Here is a 22421-nt window from a genome sequence, read left to right as displayed (position 1 = left end):
GTAGATCAACCTGTAAGATTTTGGAATGCATGTGCACATGTTGGATGATTACAGAATCTAGCAACCTGATGTCAAGCATAACTTAAAATTTCCCACATTACATTCAAGGCATGCAATGAATGTGAACTGTCAAAAGGTGATTGTTCTGTCAACCGCACTGTCAAGCCCTCAAATGATGGGTGTCATACCTGACCACATGCTCAGCACCATGACAAGTGTGGATCAAAGGAAACAAGATGGAAACTTCCTTGGATGTAAAGGATAGGAGGATTTAGTTCCGCTTCAAAGCAAGTTCTTCACAGTGCACCTACCACATGCATCAAGATTACAGAGTTTCAGATAACTTATCCACTGGGTGGAAAAAGAAAACTCCTAAACATAAAGGTCTCAACATTTAACCCCAAAACAGAGTTTGGATCATGCTGGTAAAGTAGTTGTATGGTAGAGTCCTAAACCTTTTAGAAAACCCATACAATAACCACAGCTGGTACTGGCCAACAGTCACAAGGTTTTTCTTCATGCACAAAGCAGTTACTAGCAAATCCCCATAAAAACAGATGCAAGTCAAATTTTTTCAGCGAGCATCCACCGGTGGGCCATTTGCAAACCTTGTGACTAAGCCAATGTAAGATACCAGGTGATGGGGAACCCAATATGCTGGTTATAACCATTTATGAAATATAGTAATCTCTACAAAAGAAAAAAAAAAATTAAAATATTGAAACTCCGTACTAGTTTTTGCTATGGGGCTATTAAAACTTGATTCAATGCACATAAGACAAATTAGAGCAGCGCTATATTCAACATTAAATGTGTTGGTTTCTAAATGTTAGAAACAAGTACCCACCTCTGACTTCTAGCAAGTGTGAGGAAACAGTACAAGGAGCCTGTCATTTGTGCGCCGACAAGAAGCACACTGATAGGATAAGAGAGCAGAGCGACAGATCAGCTCACCCCTGAACAGCTTCTCCTTTCACTGTCCAGTCACAAGCTGGGATGGGTCAGACAGACAACTAGCAGCATAATACTACAGGGAAATGCTCTAGACTGAAGATTAATACAGCAAAATTGGATTTTGAGAACATCTAAATGGAAAATGTATTTGATCTTGCCAGTTTTGGGTTTTTGGCATCTCTCACATTACATAATTTAAACAAGACAGGTCTCTCCATGGCTACTCCAAAAAGGCACGCGAGGGCTTTATGTAGTTCATATAAAGAAAGGCATATCCAAACCATGTTTAATCTCTGTCACCGAAGCAGATTACACTGTATGTAGCTCTAAGACTACTGCTGCAAGACTACTCCAAAACGGACACTTCTCATGAAAACATAGGGCGCCATAAATCAAAAACACTGCAAACTGACCCTTAAGTTTAGTATACACTAGTAAAGTTGTGAATGAAAATTCTGAATACAAAAATGAGAATTCTCAGTACATTCAAAAGTGGGTCAAGATTTCAACTGCTTAAAAAGCACACATTCGAGAAATTTTCCCCATCCTGTTCCTTCGGTTGAAAATGGTCAATTAAACCCCACTTTATTGAGAAAAAAAAAAAAACAAACAAACAAACACAATTTTACATTTTTACAACTAAAAGAGGGTTAACAAAATTCTATTAGTGTACATCCATGGTCAAATTGCTTTTGTAATGACCACTTTTTTTGCTTTTCATTTAATCCTAGAAGGTTGCCATTCTTGTTTCAAGTAAATCTCGTTATGTCTTCGAAGTCCTGTCTTATCAGATAAGAATCAAATTTGGAAGGCAATCAGTCTCTACAGGATTACAGATCACTGTCCTCTTACTCGTACCCCCCACTGGCCATCCAATTATGCATGTCCCTGCCCGGTCTGCATGAGTGCTAGACAGCCCCAGTGATCCTATCATCGCTCAGACAGCAGTCCTGATGAGCAAATGATGAGCGAATACACAATAGCCTCCCCTCCAGCTTTCATTGCAAGTTTTGGCCTGTCTCATTCCAAAACAGAAACCACCATATGTCTGGAGACACATAATGGAAAGCCCCAACCTACAGGCTGGAAAATACCCAGGATTTGAAGTTCACACTTCTGTCTAATGATCTAATTATGCAGTGTCAAGCTAAAGAAACGATGTCACTGAGGAACGTGTAATATGAACAAAAGTGATTACACAAGTTCATAAAACAAGACCATCTTGGTTAAGGGAAAGCACAAAGCATGACGCATACGAACCAATACTTACAGGTTTTTTTGTGAATTTTGTATTAAATTTACAACGTTATAGCTGAAACTGATTAAAAGTCATTAAAGTGAAGGTACTGCCTTTGCAGCACTGGGATTCTTGGTATGAATTCCAGCCATAGAAATTCCTACATTGAGTTTGCATATTCCCCTTGTGCTTACAAGAGTTTCCTCCTCCCACACAATAGAATGGTAGGATAACCTGCTCCTATCCAAATTGGCCCTAGTATGTATGTGAGATCATAACCTTAAAATTAGAAATCCAGCTAATGCCTAGTCATAAAATGCTCCTACCCCTTCCTAACACCTAGGGCAGCAGCCATACATGAATTGAAATTCAGCCAGTTCAGCAGAGACCAGCTGAATTTTGATCCATGTATGGGCAAGCTGGTTGTGCCAAAGTCGATCCATAAGTTGCCTTCAGTACAACCAGCCTGACGTTTCTCTCCCCCCCCCCCCCCCCCCCCCCAAAATGATCAGTGCCATCGGCTATTGCCTGGCAACACTGATCATTGTATTGTGACGGAGGGGAAGTCTTCCTACTGGCAGAATACAAAGGCACTAGGATTCCCCCATCCATGTCGAATGTGTGTGTAGCACCCTGGTCCTAGAATAGGGCTACAGGTAAATTTAGTTATGCTGGGTGGTAGACAGCCTGGCTAATTTGTAGTGTTTAACCACTTCAGCCCCGGAAGATTTACCCCTTTAATGTCTAGGCCATTTTTTGTGATACAACACTGTCACTTTAACTGACAATTGCATGGTCATGCGACACTGTAGCCAAATAAAAAAAGGTCTTTACCCCCCCCAACCCCCACAAAGAGCTTTTTGGTGGCATTTGATCACCTCTGTGGTTTTTATTTTTCGTGCTATAAACAAAAAAGCAACAATTTCTGTGGGGGAAAGAAAAAAAAATAAATAAATTAGATATCTCCCTCCCCCCAAAAAAAACAAAAACCAAACACATTTCTTCAACAGGTTAGTCCAATGTGTATACAAATTCCCCCCCCCCCCCCAAAAAAAAAATTATCGCAATAAGCGTATTTTGACTGGTTTGTGCAAAAGTTATAGCGTTTACAAAATAGGGGATAGATTTATGGCTTTTTTTACTAGTAATGGTGGCGGGACTGCGACATGGCGGACACTGACACTTTTTTTTGGGACCATTGACATTTATACAGCAGTCAGTGCCATAAAAATGCAGATATTACTGTGTAAATGTCACTGGCAGGGAAGGGGTTAAATGTGTTCCCTCATGTGTTTTACTGTGGAGGAGTGCGATTGACTGGAGGAGGAGACAGATTGCTGTTCCCAATTACTAGGAACAGCAGATCTGTCTCCTCCCATCAAAACAGGGATTTGTGTGTTCACATCGCGGGTGGCCGGCAGACATCAGACCCACGCCCATCAGGTCCCCCGCTGTGCAGCCTGCCCGTGCCTGCTATGGCTTTTAAAGGAGCCAACTACCAGTACAGCGATTTGCAGGAACGAGCTGACCTGCCGCCATATGACGGCGGATGGTCGGCATGTGGTTAATAGTCAAATGACTTCTGTCCTATTGCTGTTTAGCTTTGTTTTTCCCCTTTTGTCAGTGGGTGGTGCTGTTGCCTTTGACAGTGTGATGAGCTACAGTGAGTTCAGGTTATGGATAAACATATCTTTCTCAGCCAATCATATTTGCTGCTATGCATGCTGGGAAAAGGTATTTGGAAGGAGTCAGGTGATCGAGGTCTTCCCGCCCAGGGTTGCGGCCTGGGTGGATTTGTGTGGAAAAGCTCTTGGTTGCTAGGCCTGAAGCCTATCCAGGTGGTCTCCTGACTGCTAGATCTATCCAGGTGTTAAAGTTTTTGTTGAGAAAAGCCTGCCAAAGATCCATAAGTGATTCCGAGAGGGATGGAGTTCTAGGGAAGCACCAGAGGGGACCCTTCATGAGCTGGAGGCTATGAAGTGGCTGGAAGGACTTCGAGCGAGAATTCATCCAAGGGAACCTGTGTATAAAGTTCAGTTACTAGAGGAGACAGCCTATCCTACAAAGTACAGATGTGCTGGTTCAGCTTAAAGGCTTTTTCCTGTACTGCCATCTACCTTTTTGTCCAAGAAGTCTGCCAATCTGCCTGTTGCTGATAGTTACTAAGGGTGTCCTGTGCCCTATCCCCTCTCCCACATGTTTCCTGTTTGAGAAATACACTTCTATTGTTTAAGCACAAAAGTGACCGGCGCCCAACTTTTGTCTTGTTCACCCACCATGCCCAGTACCCTGAAGAACTATGTCAGCCCTCCCTACCTCTGGTAGTCACCATCAGTCTTCCAGAAAATCAGGGTAGGCACTACATGTGGATAGGGGAATAGAATAGAATAGAATATATTTTTTTCAGTGTGCTCTGGTCCAGTGTCACGTGTCCCTGTGTGCATCACCCATAGGCCCCCATGGTGCAGCTGTTGTCAGCAGTCCCCTCTCTCCTCTACAGCTGTCTGACACAGGAGAGCCAGATAATGTGATTGGACCAGAGTGGGCTAAAAAATAGGCAAGTATATACCATTTTGCATTTTTAATACTAGTTAGGTTTTACATGGAATTCTACATTAAGACTAAGCGCCTTCAGAGCAGAGGCTGATGTGAATGTACAGTATGTTCAGCACTATATACATAACTGGTAGTCCAAACAAATGTGGAACTAAACTCTCATGCCCCGTACACACGGTCAGATTTTCCGACGGAAAATGTGTGATAGGACCTTGTTGTCGGAAATTCCGACCATGTGTAGGCTCCATCACACATTTTCCATTGGATTTTCCGACACACAAAGTTTGAGAGCAGGCTATAAAATTTTCCGACAACAAAATCAGTTGTCGGAATTTCCGATCGTGTGTAGACAAATCCAAACGCACAAAGTGCCACGCATGCTCAGAATAAATAAAGAGATGAAAGCTATTGGCTACTGCCCCGTTTATAGTCCCGACGTACGTGTTTTACGTCACCGCGTTTAGAATGATCGGATTTTCCGACAACTTTGTGTGACCGTGTGTATGCAAGACAAGTTTGAGCCAACATCCGTCTGAGAAAATCCTAGGATTTTGTTGTCGGAATGTCCGATCAATGTCCGACCCTGAGTACGGGGCATTAATCAACATTGATTTGCAATCCTTAGGCTGATGTGATGCACCTTCCCTTCCATTTACTAATGCCATTTACTGGTTTTAAACTTTTTTTTACATTGGTTCAATTCCTTCCTGGTTTCCATGCCTAGGCAAATGATATACATCCCATGAGACTTGAGGGGGGGAGGGGTTTGCTGAGCCAATCACACACTCCTGCGTGTATGCCTGAGCTAAAGGCAGATGGATTCCAGGAAGTAAGTGCTACATGAGTAATTTGCCCTTATTTAAGATAATCACAGGCAGAAATGCTAGAGGGGTGTCTTTTAAAGTGACTTCTTAGCAAAATAAAGCATGGGGGACATAGATGCATGGCAGAATCTACTCTGAATAACAAAAACGAAATTGTGTTTTTGGTTTGTGGTGCTCAGAGTGCAGTTCAGCTTTAAGCTTGATAGTATAAGATGGAGTGAAGCATTGATGGTCAACTTTAATATAGGGGGGTCCCAAGAGCAGCCCCAGACTTCACCAAAAGTCACACACTGGCTGATTTACCAAGTTGAGAATCTTTACACAAAATACAAGAATATTCACTCCAATTATCTAATCATTTTATAAGTAAGATACCTATGGACTTTATCCAAGCATGAGCAGAAAAAAAAAAAAAAAAAAAAGTAAAGCGCAATTTAAAAATCAGTTGTGTAAAGATGCTGAAAAGCTACAAGAGATGCTCAGAGACTGCAGACATGTTCCAGGAGTTGGTAGAGACTGAGGACATGCTTCAGGAAAACAGTTACTGGAGACACATTACTTGAGAAATCACAGCTATTAATCTTTTTTTGCTCTTTACAGGCCAAAAAAAAAAAAAAAAAAAATTTGTTTAACAGTACCAGTAGTCCCGTTGGAGATAGACTTCTGTCAAGTGGGAACAGCCATAGATGTATAGAAACCCAGCCAGTCTCTGCTGAACTGGCCAACACTTCCTTTGCCTACATCCACCCCTGAAAATGTAAGGCTGGCCATACATTATACAATTTGTCTTAAGATTTACCAAAACCAAATAATTTGAAGTCAAACTTAAACACTTTCAATTTATATGCAACCAGGCAGGCCCTTGCACGACTACGTGATTGAGGGTAAATATAAAAGGAAATTGTATATATTGTATAATGTACAGCCCCAACTTACATGACCGTATAGTGTACATGAAGAAGTTCCTATTGTATCATGGGAGTTTAGCTGGTCATAGATGGTTCAAATCTCAGGTGGTCCCTTCTGAACTGGCCAAGATTGGAACCATCTATGGGCAGGCTGATTGTGCCCAAGTCACTTTATCTATTGTTTTGGGTACAACCAGCATTTCAGTTGAACATGCGATTGCCAGCGGCTATAGCTGCTAGCAGTAATCACTGTTTACTCCCGACAGGGGCAGCTCCCTGAACCCCCCAGCCGGGAGAAAATAGCTCTGCAGGAGAGATTCAGTGTTGAGGGGTAAAGCGAGTGATTTTCTTTCCAGAAACCAAAAAAATAAATTGCATTAAGGGCCAGCCTTAGCTTTTTTTTATACCAGTTCAGTCATTTGAGGTGTGTGCCTAGCTGAAGTTCAGAGAAGGGCATATGTACATGGGGGTCAGAAGAATGGGGCAAGTCACAGAATGGATGGTAGCTTTTCTAGTACTATACAGGCCATGGGGATGATATGTGACCAAGTTAAATACAAGATCGCTTACTAAAGTCAATGCATAGGAGATGACATGATAAAGAGAAAGTATTTCTAGAGGTGGAAATACTTACAATTTTTTTCTTTTCTACACTGGATTCCTCTGCAGCTTTCTGATATCTGAAAGGAAACAAAGTTTTAGCCTCAGGGGAGCAATGACACATGAGAACATGACAATTATCAGGAGGACCACATTCTGCTACAAGAAATCTTCACACATGCAATCTCTTTCCAGTTACTAAAATCTTGACCTACTGTGTGTCCAATGGTGAATATTCATCCATCAGAAGAATCCTTCAAACTGAAAAAAAATTGCAAACCAAAAAACACAAATCAATTTATTGCGTTGGGCACAGCCGATCAACTAGGCATTCGATCGGACAAAGTTTTGTCAATTGACTGACATTCCTTGGATTGGTCAGAAGCAGACTATTCAGATTGACAGAAAATTTTTGAGCTAATTTCAAAACTTGGACCACCACTTGTTACGTCATTCAATACAAACCGCTACCTGTACGTCCAAGACACAAAGAAACACCGTTCCTCAGGGCCGGATTAACATAGGGGCTATTGGAGCTGCAGCTCCAGGCCCGTCTCAATATAGGCACAGATGTGGGCAGGAGAGGGCGGATGATCAATACTGCTGCATTTACAGGAACAATACTGCTGCATTTACAGGAACAATGCCCTGTAGCGGCTGAAAGACAGGTTGTTCCCCCTCCCGCTAGCTTTTAGCCGCTACAGGAAGAGACACAGGGTATTGTTCCTGAAGTTGGCCACCACCCTTACTGCTCACTGAAAAGCAATCCGCGGGGGATTGCTTTTCAGAGGGCAGTAGCGCAGCAGCTTACAGGCATTCAAGAGGTGGTACTGCCGCCTCCTGAATCTTTTTTTTTTTTTTTTAATCGCTGAATCCCAATTTTACACTGCAGGACCACACCGCAACTGTGAGCCAAGCATTAAGCTCGTGGTTGTGCGTGGCCCAATTACACAAAATAGGAGAGTTTGACAGGTGGCAATGCCACTCAAACTCTGCACCCAAAGTTAAAAATGCTGCAGCCGCAAAGCATTGCGGTCATGGCATGTGTACAGCCCCGCAATGTTAAAGTTCAGATAGGCTGCAAAACTGCAGCTCGGCCATCCATTTTAATCCACCCTGGCACGCCTCTGAAAGAGCCATTACTTAGTATTTAATATCCCAACAGAACTTTCCTCTCCACGACATAACTGCTTTGCCTCCCTCAGAGTTATACAGCCCCTTAGTTAAACGCACCCCACAGAGCCCCCAACCCTTTCAGCTCCCCTCTTTCCTTCATACCATCACCAAATCAGCCCTTCTCATATTGACACCAACACAGAGAGGCATTTTTTTCTTTCGAGTAACACCACGGATTCAGGGACATTTTCTTCCTTCCAGTGATACACCTGACCTAGGGACAATTTTTTTTTGTGACACCACAGGGGCATGTATTCCTTTTAGTGACACTGAGGCACGGCCAATTTTTCCTCACACCAATGTTCAGGAATTTTCTTCTACATCAATGTCAGCCCCATATTTTATTGCGGGATGGAATGTCAGGTTTTGGAACAGCGTACTGCATTCTACACCCTACCACATCCCTATCAACTGCCCCCCCCTCACCTCCCGCCTAACTGAAAGAGGTGGGGGCACAGTTCGGCACTTTTACCATGGGTACCCGGTCGACCTTCTCCTGCCCACATCTTATTACACCTGCCTGTGTGTACCCCTCCATCAATGCCAACTTTTCCCTCCATCCGGCTGCTGCGGGTACACAAAGGGGGGGGGATGTTCAGGGTAAAGAGCAGGGGAAGAGGTCGGTAAACTACATTCCTTCCTTCACTAGTGAATGAACAGTGAGTCAATCACTCAGGGTGTTCATAACTGATGCAAAGTAAACACTTATACTTCATTGAATGAATAGGAGCCTCTGTCTCCTATTCATTCATCTGTAGTGCAACTGAGGCTACAGAGAGCAATTGAAGAATGTCTCAATTCTTTCCCTCTCAAAGAGGTGAGATGTCAGGTGTCTGTTCAGATGTAAAAAAAAAAAAAAAAAAAAAAAAAAAAGGGGGGGGGGGGGGGGGGCTACTTACACAGCAATAGCCACATTTACAGAAAAAAAAAAAAAAAAAAAAAAAAACAATACACCACATTGTACAGGCCCAAAACCTCATTTACACACAACTTTATTAACGCAATACAATTTACTCTATTGGATCGATCAGGAATTTTGTAAGTTGTTATGTTTGTGTCCATTAATAATGATTTTAGTGTATTTAGTGAAAATATTTTTGTATTTTAGGAAGGGGGGAGCTTTTTATATAGGTTGTACGTGGCCCCATGATTTCTAACAGCAGCCCTTCCCGGCCATGCATTCTGCACACATTGCATGGGCTGGTTGATGGGAACAGGCGCCAGGCGGCCAGTCCTAATGGAAGCCTGGTATTGAGTATTGAGTTAGGCCTGCGCCCTTCCACTTAACCTCAAGGTTCACTGTACACACCAATGCTGGGCTCATAAGGAAGCCTAGGGCTTCCATAGTGTTAGGCTTGTGTGGCTGTACCCCTTCACCTCAGCGCAGATGCACAGCCCTTAAGCCCACCAAAATCCTCAGCACCAGGCCCATGATGCTCTTAATCTGGCCCTGCCTGTACATTAACAGAAATCCGTTTCATTCCAGGTGCAGTTTTCTAGTACTTGCTAGAAACTGGAAAGCAAATTTGGCACATTTATGTACATCTAGAAAATAAGTCAAGTGGCTTTACAGCTGCCTGAATAATTTCTTCAAAAAGCTGACAGCTCACTGTGTAAGGTTCACAGTTGTGCTCCTATGTTGTCACCGTCTCATATGGATTTCCAATAGAGACAATTGGATGAAACATTACATAAGCATGGTCTACTGTTGTCACCATCTAGAAAACTATTCCGATAGCTTCATGAGGGTGAAACGCCACTTCAGGCTGGTTTGGTCACACTTTTCATGTGGGTGTACTTTCACACTCCTGTGACCCAAAATCAGCAGGCTTTAGCCACTCCAGTCTCTGGATGAATACCGACAATGTCAATATCCACCCAGATTCTTGACCGGCACCTGCTCCTAAGCTGGTGACCGTCACCACTCTGCTCAGAGTGGACCTGAAAACTGAGCGATCAGCAGTCGTGATCCTTCAGTTCTCGGGCTTACAGCCAGCAGCTGTAGCATCAGATTGATGCTTCAGCCATATACTGCAGGTAGAGACATTTGCTTTTTTATTCCTCCAATTTAAAAGCAAAGCTTGTCAGAACACTGCTCTTAAATTTTATCTGATGAGGTTTCACCTCAGATATAGTTTACACCAAAATACCCTATAAACAAGACTATTGGGAACAGTCAACAGCCTCTGTAAGCCTGTACTAGGTAGCCTACAAGGAATAAACACTAGGCCAGAAACCAGAGTGATGACTCAAGGGACGTTTAACAAAATCTGAAAAAAAAAAAAAAAAAAAAAAAAACCCCAACAGAACAAGGCATCCTCAAGTTTTAGGAAAACACTTAACCACTGTCAGCTCAGCAGTCAAAAGCCCACAAATGCCACCCATCAGCAAAGTTTTAGTTTTCACTGCTCCAGAGTAGCCTGGTTCTGCTCCTATTCAGAAAGTGGACGCCAGACAGTTTAACATGAATACGATCTAAGGCAGTGGTCTCCAAACTGCAGCCCTTTGCTTTTATCTAGCCCTTGGGGCACCATTAAATCCACCGATAGCAACAGTGGGGCACAACTTCTCCCAAAGACACCAATGATGGGGCACAATTTCTCCTGACAACACTAACCATCGGGCCCAATGACGCCAATGATGAGACCATGTCCCCCAACAACATCAATGATGGGGCACAATTCCTCCTACTGACACCAAAGATGGGGAGTTTTTTCCCCGTGATGTTGAGACATTTACTATTTACAATGGCCACAATCTGCCACCATAAAGACTGAAAGACAGGAAACTGGCCCTTTGTTTAGAAAGTTGAGACCCCTGATCTAAGGGATTCAATGCTTAAACAGCCATTTCCCTGAATATCTGTTGATGATCCCCTGGCAAGGAACCACATTACAGAAGGAAGAATGCTCTCAGCTTAAATATGCCCTTACCAGTGCCAACTGTGCCACAATAATGCAATGATCGGTCTAAATCTAGACCGATAATGAAACCACTCACATGTTCCATTCATAGGTATACTAACAGTTACTTTCTAATTTCACTTTTAGTAACCAGCATTGTTAAAAGGTTAGCAAAGGTGCACTTTAGTAAGTTCAGCGTTTAGCGTAAAGCAGATCTGAAATTCTAATACAAGATTCTTCAAACCATCTGGCCTTCACCACCACACAGTAATTAAAAGACCTTGGATCAGACATTTGATTCCAGCAGTTGGCAGGCCTGCAGCACTTGATATTGTTTACCCATCTTCTTCCATGCCAGCTGAGCAATGTACTTCACATGCACAAGTCTGCTGTATAAACTTTAGTGGAGTTTCCCAGTCTGTCCACAAATTGTGAGAGTAGCCCAAAAGCAAGTTCTTCCAATTTTCAAGTCTGAACTACCATCTCTCTCTTTATAAAAGTCAATGTGAGCTTATGTCCTGACATTCATATACACTGGCCTCAACTGCAACTTAGACGGTCAACGTTCAATTCTTGGGGCTTGTTCACAGCTATTTGCATTAATCTGCATTAATGCAAGTCAAAGCAATTACCACTGCTGGCTATGTGGCCAGTTCACACCACAGCATTGTGTTTGCGTGCACAAAAAAAAAAAAAAAAAAAAAATGTAAAAAGACACTTTAGGTGTACAAAGGTTGTGTTATATTGTCTATACCCCAATCTCATGCCAAGCAAGGCTTTCATAGCGCTTCATGGTGTGCTGTGGATGCCTGCCAATTGTTCTACATGATCACCTCTTAGGCCCTACACGATTTTCTGTTCAACCAGCAGATTCATTCTGATGGTCACGGCTTGATTACGGGTTATAAACCAGATAAAGAGGCTCACCACAAACAGAGCTCAAATATTGCAGTCAAGTTTGCACGTGGTAGCCTAAGTGGAGGGGTGGTTGGGTAATGCAGCCATGTTTCAGGTTACATCCCAGATATGGGTTTAATATGTCATGTGCTCTCAAAGGTGTAGTACGCTTTAAATAGGGGGTGAGCAAACTGTAGGTCACGATCTACCATTAGATCGCGGACCGGTGGCTGGTAGATTTCAGTCTGCTGACCAACCATTCCAGAGCAAACAGAGTGCAATGCAGAGGGACTACTTGTAAAGTTGGAGCTGTAGTAGGGATCAAGAGCTGCATAAGAGGATTCCTCCTGTGTAGTGCTGGTTCATGTCCCATGCGGAGTGATACCAACTGCACTCCATCTCTTATCCCAGCAGCAAGAAAGAAGAGATCTTCAGGTCAGTGTGAAGCAATATACTGGGCGCGCGCATATATGCATAATAAATATATATATATATATATATATATATATATATATATACACACACACACACACACACACACACACACACACACACACACACACACACACATATATATACACACACACACATACACACACACACACACACACACATACATATACACACACATACACATATATATATATATACACACACACACTCTGCTTTCACACTGATATGCTGTGGTTTATACACCCTGGGTGTAGTGCACCTGCAGCTTTTCTACACTTAGCCATAGACTTCTATTATATCCTGCTGTTTTACCACCCCCTAACTTTACGTGTGAATGAGCACAAGTGCTGCTCCTCTGAAAAGCGATCAGAGTGTGTCGATAGGTGGTGAGGAGGAGATATGTTGCCTTCTCACCACCTGATTTAAACCCATGATTGCCATGCATGCATTTGCGACACGGTAGTCCTGCAATTAGAGGTTCAAAATCAGGTGTGAGGAAGCGACACTGACCAGTGATCTTTGAACTCTCGTGTTGCTCACGTAGATCTCCACCTTTAAGGTTGCCTAGCCCTGCTTTAAACATTCAGAATATAAAAGTTATGCTATCCAAAAATAACATTGAATTCAAGTACTGCCACTCGGTGGTCATATGTGGTATTGCAACTTTTTTTTGGTTGTATTAGGGTAACCATACATGCCGAATTTGTGCAAATGCACTTAATTTTGAGCATTGCTTGTGAATAAAAAGCAATAATCAGGCTGTTTAGTATTTCCCCGAGTAACATTAAGGTGGAGGAGGCCTTTCACCACACCCACCCATTACCCATCTGCTAGGTTAATTGATTAAATTAACTAGGTTAAACTACTACAAAGATTGGCAAATGGTCACCACCTGTTTTAAGATACCTGTCTAGCCTGAACTTCGTTATAAAAGATAAACATATAATGTCTAATATACAAAATAGTCAACTATAAAAATATGGCATCAAATAAAAAGCAATACAAAAAACTTGTTAAACTGCGTGTGCTTGAGAAATGGGGGAAAAACAAACAAAAAACAAAAACACACAAAAAACAAAACACAAAAAAAAACCACACACACGCTACCCTGAATTTTCCATATAGGGAGGGGGTCTAATGCCACACTCAGGCTTTTTTTTTACCTTAATGCAGGAATCTTTTCAGCCTTTAGAACCACTATTGCCAACCTCGTAGGTGAAAGCATGGCCATGACCAAGTCTGCTTTATGAAGACATCAGGGATCTATTAGACCCCAATGTCTTTTGTGCCCTCAAATGCAGCTCATCAAGCACAGAACGTACTTGATTAGCAGCTACAGTATCTGGAGAATAGAATGACAGCTATGAACCCAGAGGGGAATACATGTCACTTCCAGGCTCATTAACTGTGGAGGAGACAAAAAAAAAAAAAAAAAAATTCTTGACTGCGACAGCTTTTTTTACCCCCCAATAACCATTCCTTGGTAGACTTGCTCAACTATCAACCCATCTCCCCACGCCAAGGTCCTAGGTGTAATCCTGGACTCTGAACTATCCTTTCGACCCCACATTCTATCACTATCCAAAGCTTGCCGCCTCTGTCTTCGCAACATCTCTAAGATACGCCCCTTCCTAACCATTGACACCACAAAGCTTCTAATCCACTCCCTGGTCATCTCCCGCCTTGACTACTGCAACTCCCTCCTCATTGGTTTACCTCTAAATAGGCTATCCCCACTTCAGTCCATCATGAACGCTGCGGCCAGGCTCATCCACCACACAAACCGCTCAGCGTCTGCTACACCCCTCTGCCAATCCCTCCATTGGCTGCCACTCAGTCACCGAATTAAATTCAAGATACTAACTATAACTTACAAAGCCATCCACAACCTGGCCCCCAGCTACATCTCTAACCTAGTCACAAAATACCAACCTAATCGTTCTCTTCGCTCCTCCCAAGACCTCCTGCTCTCAAACTCCCTTGTCACCTCATCCCATGCTCGCCTTCAGGACTTCTCCAGAGCCTCCCCCATCCTCTGGAATGCTCTACCCCAATCCGTCCGTTTTTCTCCTACTTTATCCACTTTCAGACGATCCCTGAAAACTCATCTCTTCAGAGAAGCCTATCTGGCCCCCACCTAACAACTGTACATTTATCTTCTCAATCAGCACATCACCCACAGTTATTACCTCTTGTATCTCTTGACCTCCCCTCTTAGATTGTAAGCTCTAAGGAGCAGGGCCCTCTGATTCCTACTGTATCAAATTGTATTGTATTTGTACTGTCTACCCTCAAGTTGTAAAGCGCTACGTAAACTGTTGGCGCTATATAAATACTGTATAATAATATAATAATAATAGACGAGGTTAAAAATGATGAAGCAAAATTCTCTCCTGCAAGCAGTCCAAAACACCAGCATATTAGGCCATCCAGCGTGTTGGCTAAACCTGCGAAACTGGAGAAATCCTGGCAGTGGCCAGACCATCTATAGGGGCAAATATGAAAGTTTCTCTCAGACCCCATAAGGCTACATTCACAGCTAGGCATTTTGGGAAAGCACGCAAAAAATATTGCCACGTTCCTGAACGCATGTCTGTATGCATCAACGCGCCAAAGTAGGTCATGTAGCTTTGTTGCATTTTTCGGAGCAGGAAAAAAAAAAAAAAAAAGCACAACACATCTGCCACGCTTAGGGAAGCCCAGTAACAACGCGACAGGCGGCATCCAGGTCCGGTCTTAGTGAGGAACTGAAGCTGTTCCACTGTGTGACATCAGAACCTGGAAGTGATGACCATTTCATCATTTCCGGTCTCTGTGTTCTATCAAGTAGTGCCCACCATCTAAAAGTGCTTGTGCATGCGCAGAACAGAAGGGCACACCAGCCGATTACCCGATCAGCTGGCGTGACGCCACCATGGCACATGCACATATCTTACGCTTTTTTCAACGGGAGATACCATTTCACGGCCACAATTGAATGCTATGCAAACAGCGGAGGGACACCGTATTTCTCAGATTGTGCCTCGCTGTTGCAGGGCAGGTTGTGGTTGTGTTGCAACCTGCCCTTAGGACACAGGCAAAACCAGACCTTGAGCACACTAAACCCACCCCGCAACAGCGAGGCACAATCTGACAAATGGTTTCCCCTCCGCTGTTTGCATAGCATTCAATTGTGGCTGTGAAATGGTATCTCCCGTCAAAAAAAAAAAAAAAAAGCCTCCTACGATGCGCGCATGTACCATGGTGACATCATGCCAGCTGATCAGGAAATCAGCTAGAGTATCCTCCTGTTCTGCGCATGCACAAATCGACAGAACGCTGGCTCTTTGTTACTAGCCACATAGCCAGTAGAGCAGCTGATCAGACCCATCTGTGTCTAATTGGCTGCAATGGAGCCCAAAAGCAGAGATGGGGGGGTCCAATAGACATCACATACATAATATATTTTCCATTTTACAGCGCTAGCAGCAATCAAAGATTTTTTTTTTTTTTTTAAAGCAACATCATAAATAAAAAAAATTAAAAAAAAAGTTTTATTTTTTTAAGTGCCCCCTTCACCTTTGGAGAATGCACATATTGACGCAGGGCTGCTGATAATGCAGTACAGCCAACCCTCCTGTACTGGGTCCAGGCCCCATCAGTTCAAAAGGGGGGCCCAGGCATCTGCTAAGCAGGAAGATCAGCTGTACTGTCCTATTGCAGACACCAATCCTCTTCTGTCTCCCACTGCCAGCTTCTCCTCCTCTCCCTCTGGCTGCACTGCAAGGGGATTGCTTCTAGCACCACTTCCATCTGCTATCTGGGCCCCCGTGTGCCCCTTTCCCCTACCGGCAGCTGCTGCAGGCACATGGGGGGGTAATTTACTAGCCCTTTCCTGAATGAACGCAGTGAGCGATCGGTATCAATAACTCGTGTCCATTCACCACTATGCATAGTAAACTGTTTACTATGCTTCAGTTTGTGAACGAATGGGAAGCCTCAGAGCGCATTTATTCATCTGTGCAGCTGAGGCTGTAGAGAGAGGGACTGATAAATCTAAGTCCAGTCACTTTCAGCCGGGGGGGGGTCCTGTCAGTTAGGCTGTATGGGGCCCCTGTGATTCCCAACAGCAGCCCCACCAGTGTGCATAAGTAAACCGTGATCACACCATGTGAGGTATCACTGCAAAGGGCAAAGAGCAATTCTAGCACCAACCCCTTGTGTAAATCTAAACTGGTAACCTGCAAAGACTAAGCGCCACCCATAGATCATTTAAAGTACCATCGTTTGTTGCCATTCCATAAGTGTGCACAATTTTAAAGCGTGACATGTTTGGTATCTATTTAAATCAGTTTAGCATCTTTTATATTTTATCAAAAAAGCAGTATGTTTGCGTTCACTAAAATTTATTGTGAATTTCCCCGCCCCACCATAAAAAAAATTGCGTTTAAAAACACCACTGCGCAAATACCGTGTGACATAAAAAAATTGCGACACCCACCATTTTATTCTCTAGGGCTCTTGCCAAAATAAAAAAAAAAAAAAAAAAAAAAAAAAACACACACACATACACAAACCTACTATCTATACACACACACGTTTGAGGATTCCAAGTAATTTTCTAGGGGAAAAAAAAAAAAAAGTTTACATAAATGTGAGGTGTCAGAATTGGCCCTGTATTGAGGTGATTAAAGTAACTCTGGGCAGTCAGTCACTAGCATGCCCACAGCAGTTTTTCCCCCAAAACATAAGTCTATGGAGGATTATACCTTAGCCAGCATGTGAACACAACACATATGCATACTGTAAACCTCATTTTGCAGAACAAGCAGTAGCCGGGATTTTCCAGCATCCTGAACAGGTTATCAGGAGCTTGGAATCACTCTGTAGTCATCTCCAGTATACAGGTCATAATCTGCCTCCATGTCTGCACGTTCGGATGGAAGGCGTACGTGTTCCTTGGAATTAGAAGCTCAGTTACCTTGAATGGAAATATTTGCAAGGCTAGCAACAGGTAAACTTTAACCTATTCCAAGTAAAAAAGTAACTAAATAATGAGCTGTATAATGTGCTGAAGGAGCCAAAGTAAAAAGGAGCTTGTAATTTATTTACGTCACTCAGTACTAGGGGGTTAAATAAATACGCCGGCTCTAAACACTGCATGGAATTAAAAAAAAAAAAAAAAAAAAAAAAGTTTAATATTGTTACATTTACACATCACATAGCTGTGAGCAATGTAGTACAGCTGTGGCACCGCAGCTTGTATGATCTCATCTGTGTGGTTTGATGACTTCATAGTTGCCTTGTCTACAAAGAAATAGATGTTATTAAAGTGTACAGTTTGTATTAAACTTACACCAATGAAAGACCAGATCCACAGGCAGATCTTAGAGCCCCCGTTCACCCCTGGTGCGACTTGTCACATGATTTGAAAGGTCAAACACGCATGACAAGTCACACCCCATTGTCGGCAATTGAACTGTTCATATCAGTCTATGACCCATCCCAGAAACAAAGAGGATGCTACGTTCCTATAGAGGGACCATGGAGAACGAAAAGTCATCCTCTAAACAGAAATTCCGATCACAGCAGAAAAAAAAAACAAAAAAAAAAACAATTTTTTTTGTATATTTGGAGGTGGATGAGAGCAATACAACAGAGTCAATATAAACCAGAGATAAACCAGAGTTTAGTGTCACTTTGGCATCTCTTGGCAAGAATGGTTAAAGACCTGGCAAGACTATAGTCCACTGAAGTTTTGATCAAGAAATGATTCAGCAAATAAATATTCTTAGATCCAATATTTGGGGATCTGAAAGGGCAATTAACACACATACAAAATGGGTACAGACATTATCCGCTTTGCAACGCTATTCAGGTCAAGGTTGTGCTTCTCTCAACAAGGTTGTGCTTCTCTCAATGCAAGTCTATAAAGGGATAAGAGCAAGCCAATCCATTAAAGTGGAAGTAGACCCTCCTATCTTTTTCGGCCAAGGAAGCTGCCATCTTAGCCTTGGTTTAAAGTGTTACTAAACCCACAACTGTAAACTGAATCTGTATGTGCAGTAAAGCATGCTTGTTATACTCACTGTGGGACCTAAGGGGTTAATCCTGCACACTGAATAAAAAAAGGCTGTTTGATCCTGTCTTCTCTGATCCTCCCCTCCTTCACTGTCCCCAATCTGCCGATAGTACAGAGGCTTGGGGGCACTCTGCACATGCTCAGTTTGGTGTAGATTGGTAGAGAGTTTTTTTTTCTTGGGAGGGCGAATGTGATCAGCACAGGGCCAATCAGCACTGTTCAGAGGGTCAGGGGTCCCGCTGTCTCCCAGGACAGTCATGGGAGAATGAAAACTCCTACAAGCTTTAAAAACACTGACAGAAGTCACAAGACTGCTATATACTGCTGATGGGAAAATGTATTTGGCAGTTTATATTTACTAAAATAATTATGTGTGTACTGTGGAGGACCAGATACAGCAAGTCCCTTACACAAACGAGTGTCATTCCAGGAGCTCGTACGCAAGTCGAACAAAGATCAGTGCTTGCAGAAAAAGGCTGCAAGCGCTAATCAGTGTGTTCTGGAGGGGGAGTAGCCACCCCCCCTCCCCCCCATCAGAGCACAATAGCACAGATGGGGAGATCGCTGTACCAACATTGCTTGTGTTGGTACAGCGATTTGTTCATTTTTTTCGTTCATTTTTTTCGTTCACACCCCCCCGGGTTGAATGAAAAACAGCAAACACATACTCGCATCTTTGACAGTTTGCAACGCGAAGGTTCGTATGTAGGGGCTTACTGTATAGTGAAAGCAGGGTCCTGGTTTCAGTAACACTTTCTCGTTCACAAACGTGCATGAAAACTACAGACTTCACTTGCAGAGACAACAGTTTCACACAAGTTTTCATGTGTGTCGGTTATGTGCCTTGTTCACACCAATGATGGCAGTACGTTTTTCCCGTACAGAAAACTGCACACGTTGCAGATTCCTGCGCTGAAAAACAAAAATCTGCAGTGTAAACAGGGCACAGAGAACTTTTTTTTTTTTTTTTAATTATTTTTTGAGTCCGTGCAGAAAAACTGACGTTTCTTCACCATGGTGTGAACAAGGCCACAAATCTTCAGCTGTCATGATGCTGCACATATGAGCTATGACACCAGCCATTGAATGGTTTGATAGTTTGCTTGAGAGCACAATGTGATCGTTACATTCCTGGAACGTGCTGGGAATGTAACTTTTTTGAAACTGCTAAATCTATACATATCAAATATCTTATATTAAAGTGTTACTAAAACTACGACAGTGAATAATCCTCTGCACCACTAGGCAATTAAATAAGCGATCCAAATAACTTGTAAGGGAAATGCTGCAATACCCAATGAGTTCACAACTACATGTGCATAGATAAATATAGTAAGTATAGTAATATAGTCTTGCACTATTCCTTGATCTATGTGTGAATACACATAAAAACATAACCACTGTTGTGACTGGTGAATACACAATCCAAAAACAACGCGCAAAAAAAGGATGAAAACCATCAGCGTTTTCCACCCCACACTACTTCTGAAGAAGTCACGTGACATAACGCGTAGGGCGTGGCCGGAGTACACAGCGGACCGGAAGTGATGAGAGGCTGAAAAACGCAGATGTTATAATTTTGTGCACATATTACTGTGCTTTGATGTAAGCAGATGTATTCTTTTAATAAATGGTTTATGATTATGTTAGAGGCAGTCTATTTAGTCCACACATGTGAATCTGGATCTTTGATTCGGGATTTGCGGAGAAGACTCCGGGAGGAAGGATCTTCAAACCCATATTGGATTTTGATCAAAGGCTCATGTTATGTGGATAGGAGGTGAGAGTTCTGTGAGCACCGAGGTGTTGGTGGAAGCAGAAAGGCTCTTTGGAATATTCTATTTAAAAGGACTGATCACTGGCTTTATTTGAACACTTGATTTTCAACAGTTTGACATTTTGTCAATCATTGTTTTGGATTGCTTATTCACCAGTCACACCAATGGTTATGTTTATTATTCACGCATTTGATCAAGGAATAGCGCAAGACCATTTACAATATTTATGCAGTAAAACATGCTCATTACTCACTGTGGACCCTAAGGAGTTAATCCTCTGCATTATATAAGGCAGTTTCATGTCTTCTCTGATCCTCCCCTTCTTCCACAGTCCATTATCTCCTGATCGAACAAAGGCCAAGGAAACAAGCTGCACATGCTCAGTTTGGTGTGTATTGCTAATAGTTTTTTTTTCTTGGGAGGGTGCATGTGATCAACACAGGGCCAATCAGCACTGCCCAGACAAAGGGTCAGGGGTCCTGCAGCCTCATAGGACAATCAGTGGAGAATGAAATCTGCTACAAGCTTTAACCAAACACTGATAGAAGTCACAAGACTGCGCTAACTGCTGAGAAAAGGTCAACATAATTACATTTCCATGTATCAGATATAGTGAATGCAGGGTCCTGGGTTTAGTAACACTAATCTGCCCTGCAATAGTTTGCAGAGTGGCCCTGAACCTTCTCATCTGGGGTCTACTGCTGGCGATCTTGGCTCCTCTTCTGTGTCTACCTCCATAGCAAGCCACTTACAATGGGGGCAGATGTGCAGGCTTGATCCAGAGCTAGGATGTGCGCATCTATGCATGTCTTGGTGCTGCACCCAGATCCCTCAGGGTTTGATTGTCAGCAGCAGGAGCCAATGGCTCAGGCTCCTCCCAGCCAAGCCTGAGAGCATGGAGAGGGGACTGGCAGCAGGGCACAGAGTTGGATTGATACTGTATTTAGACAAGTGTTTCCAAGAGGATGGTACCGCAAGGGGCAAAAAATGACATGCCAAATGTGGCATGTCAGGGGGTCACCTCCCTTAAAGCGGAAGTTCCATTTTTGGGTGGAACTCCGCTTTCAGCAAGATTTTTCAAGAGTCCCCCCTATGCAATTCTATATCAATGTCCAGCGCTCCTCTTATTTTAAAGGGATTGCAAAGCAAATTTTTTAAAGACATTCTACATACCCGTTCTGTGCCAAAGTATTGCACAACAGCAGTCCCAAACCTTCTGGTGTCCCCTGCCAAGACTCTAGATTCCCACCTCCTTCCACTGCCCCCTTTAGCAAGCCGCAGGGTATGGGGCACTTGTGCAGGCTTGATCCTGAGCCAGGCTGTGTACATCTAAACAGTGCAGCTTGGCCTTGCCCCACGCTTCCTCCTCACTGCCAATGGCTTCTGCTGCTCCCAACCAAGCCCGTAAATCCAGAAAGAGCAGCGCTTAGCTGACGGCCCCAATTGTGCTGGATTGAGAGTGGTGCTTGGCAAGTGCTTAGGAAGGGGGTGGGGTGGGGGCCCAGAGAGTGGAAGCTTTTTACCTTAAAGTGTTACTAAACCCACAACAGTAAAATCAATGTGTATATGCAGTAAAGCCTTCTTGTTATACGCACTGTGGAAGCTAAGGCGTTAATCCTCTGCATTGTGTAAAAAGGCAGTTTGATCCTCCCCTCCTTCCAATGTCCCCTGATAATTTACTGATAACAGTCTATGGAGTCACGCTGCACATGCTCAGTTTGGTGTGTATTGTTAGAGGGTCAGCACAGTGCCAATCAGCACTGTCCAGACAGAGTCAGGGCTCCTGCAGTCTAATAGAACAGTCAGAGGAGAATGAAAACTCCTACAAGCTTTAACCAGTGCTTGGCAGGACACTGGTAGAAGTCACAAGACTGCTCTAACTGCAGATGAGAAAATGTATTGAGCAGTTTATATTTACTAAAATAATTGCATTTCCATGATCAGTGTACTGTGGGAGACCATATATAGTGAATACAGCCTCCTGGGTTTAGTAACACTTAAGGCATCGAGTGCATAGAATCTGCATCAGCCGCGGGAGGAGGGGTTGCACACTATTGATGAACCAGCTAGACTG

The 22421-nt window shown here is 43.2% G+C and overlaps 1 protein-coding gene across 1 annotated transcript in view; it reads right to left on the bottom strand.

Moving 5' to 3' along the window:
• The window catches only part of LOC141127050 (LIM domain and actin-binding protein 1-like), a 74695-nt gene that overhangs the window by 36932 nt on the left and 15342 nt on the right, over positions 1–22421 (bottom strand). The window contains 1 exon segment of the mRNA XM_073613186.1: positions 7114–7159. Within this exon segment, the coding sequence (XP_073469287.1) occupies positions 7114–7159 (46 nt within the window).

This window comes from Aquarana catesbeiana, linkage group LG02, assembly GCF_042186555.1.
Source record: "Aquarana catesbeiana isolate 2022-GZ linkage group LG02, ASM4218655v1, whole genome shotgun sequence".
Classification (NCBI taxonomy): domain Eukaryota; kingdom Metazoa; phylum Chordata; class Amphibia; order Anura; family Ranidae; genus Aquarana; species Aquarana catesbeiana.
This window is presented reverse-complemented; position numbering and strand designations above follow the sequence as displayed.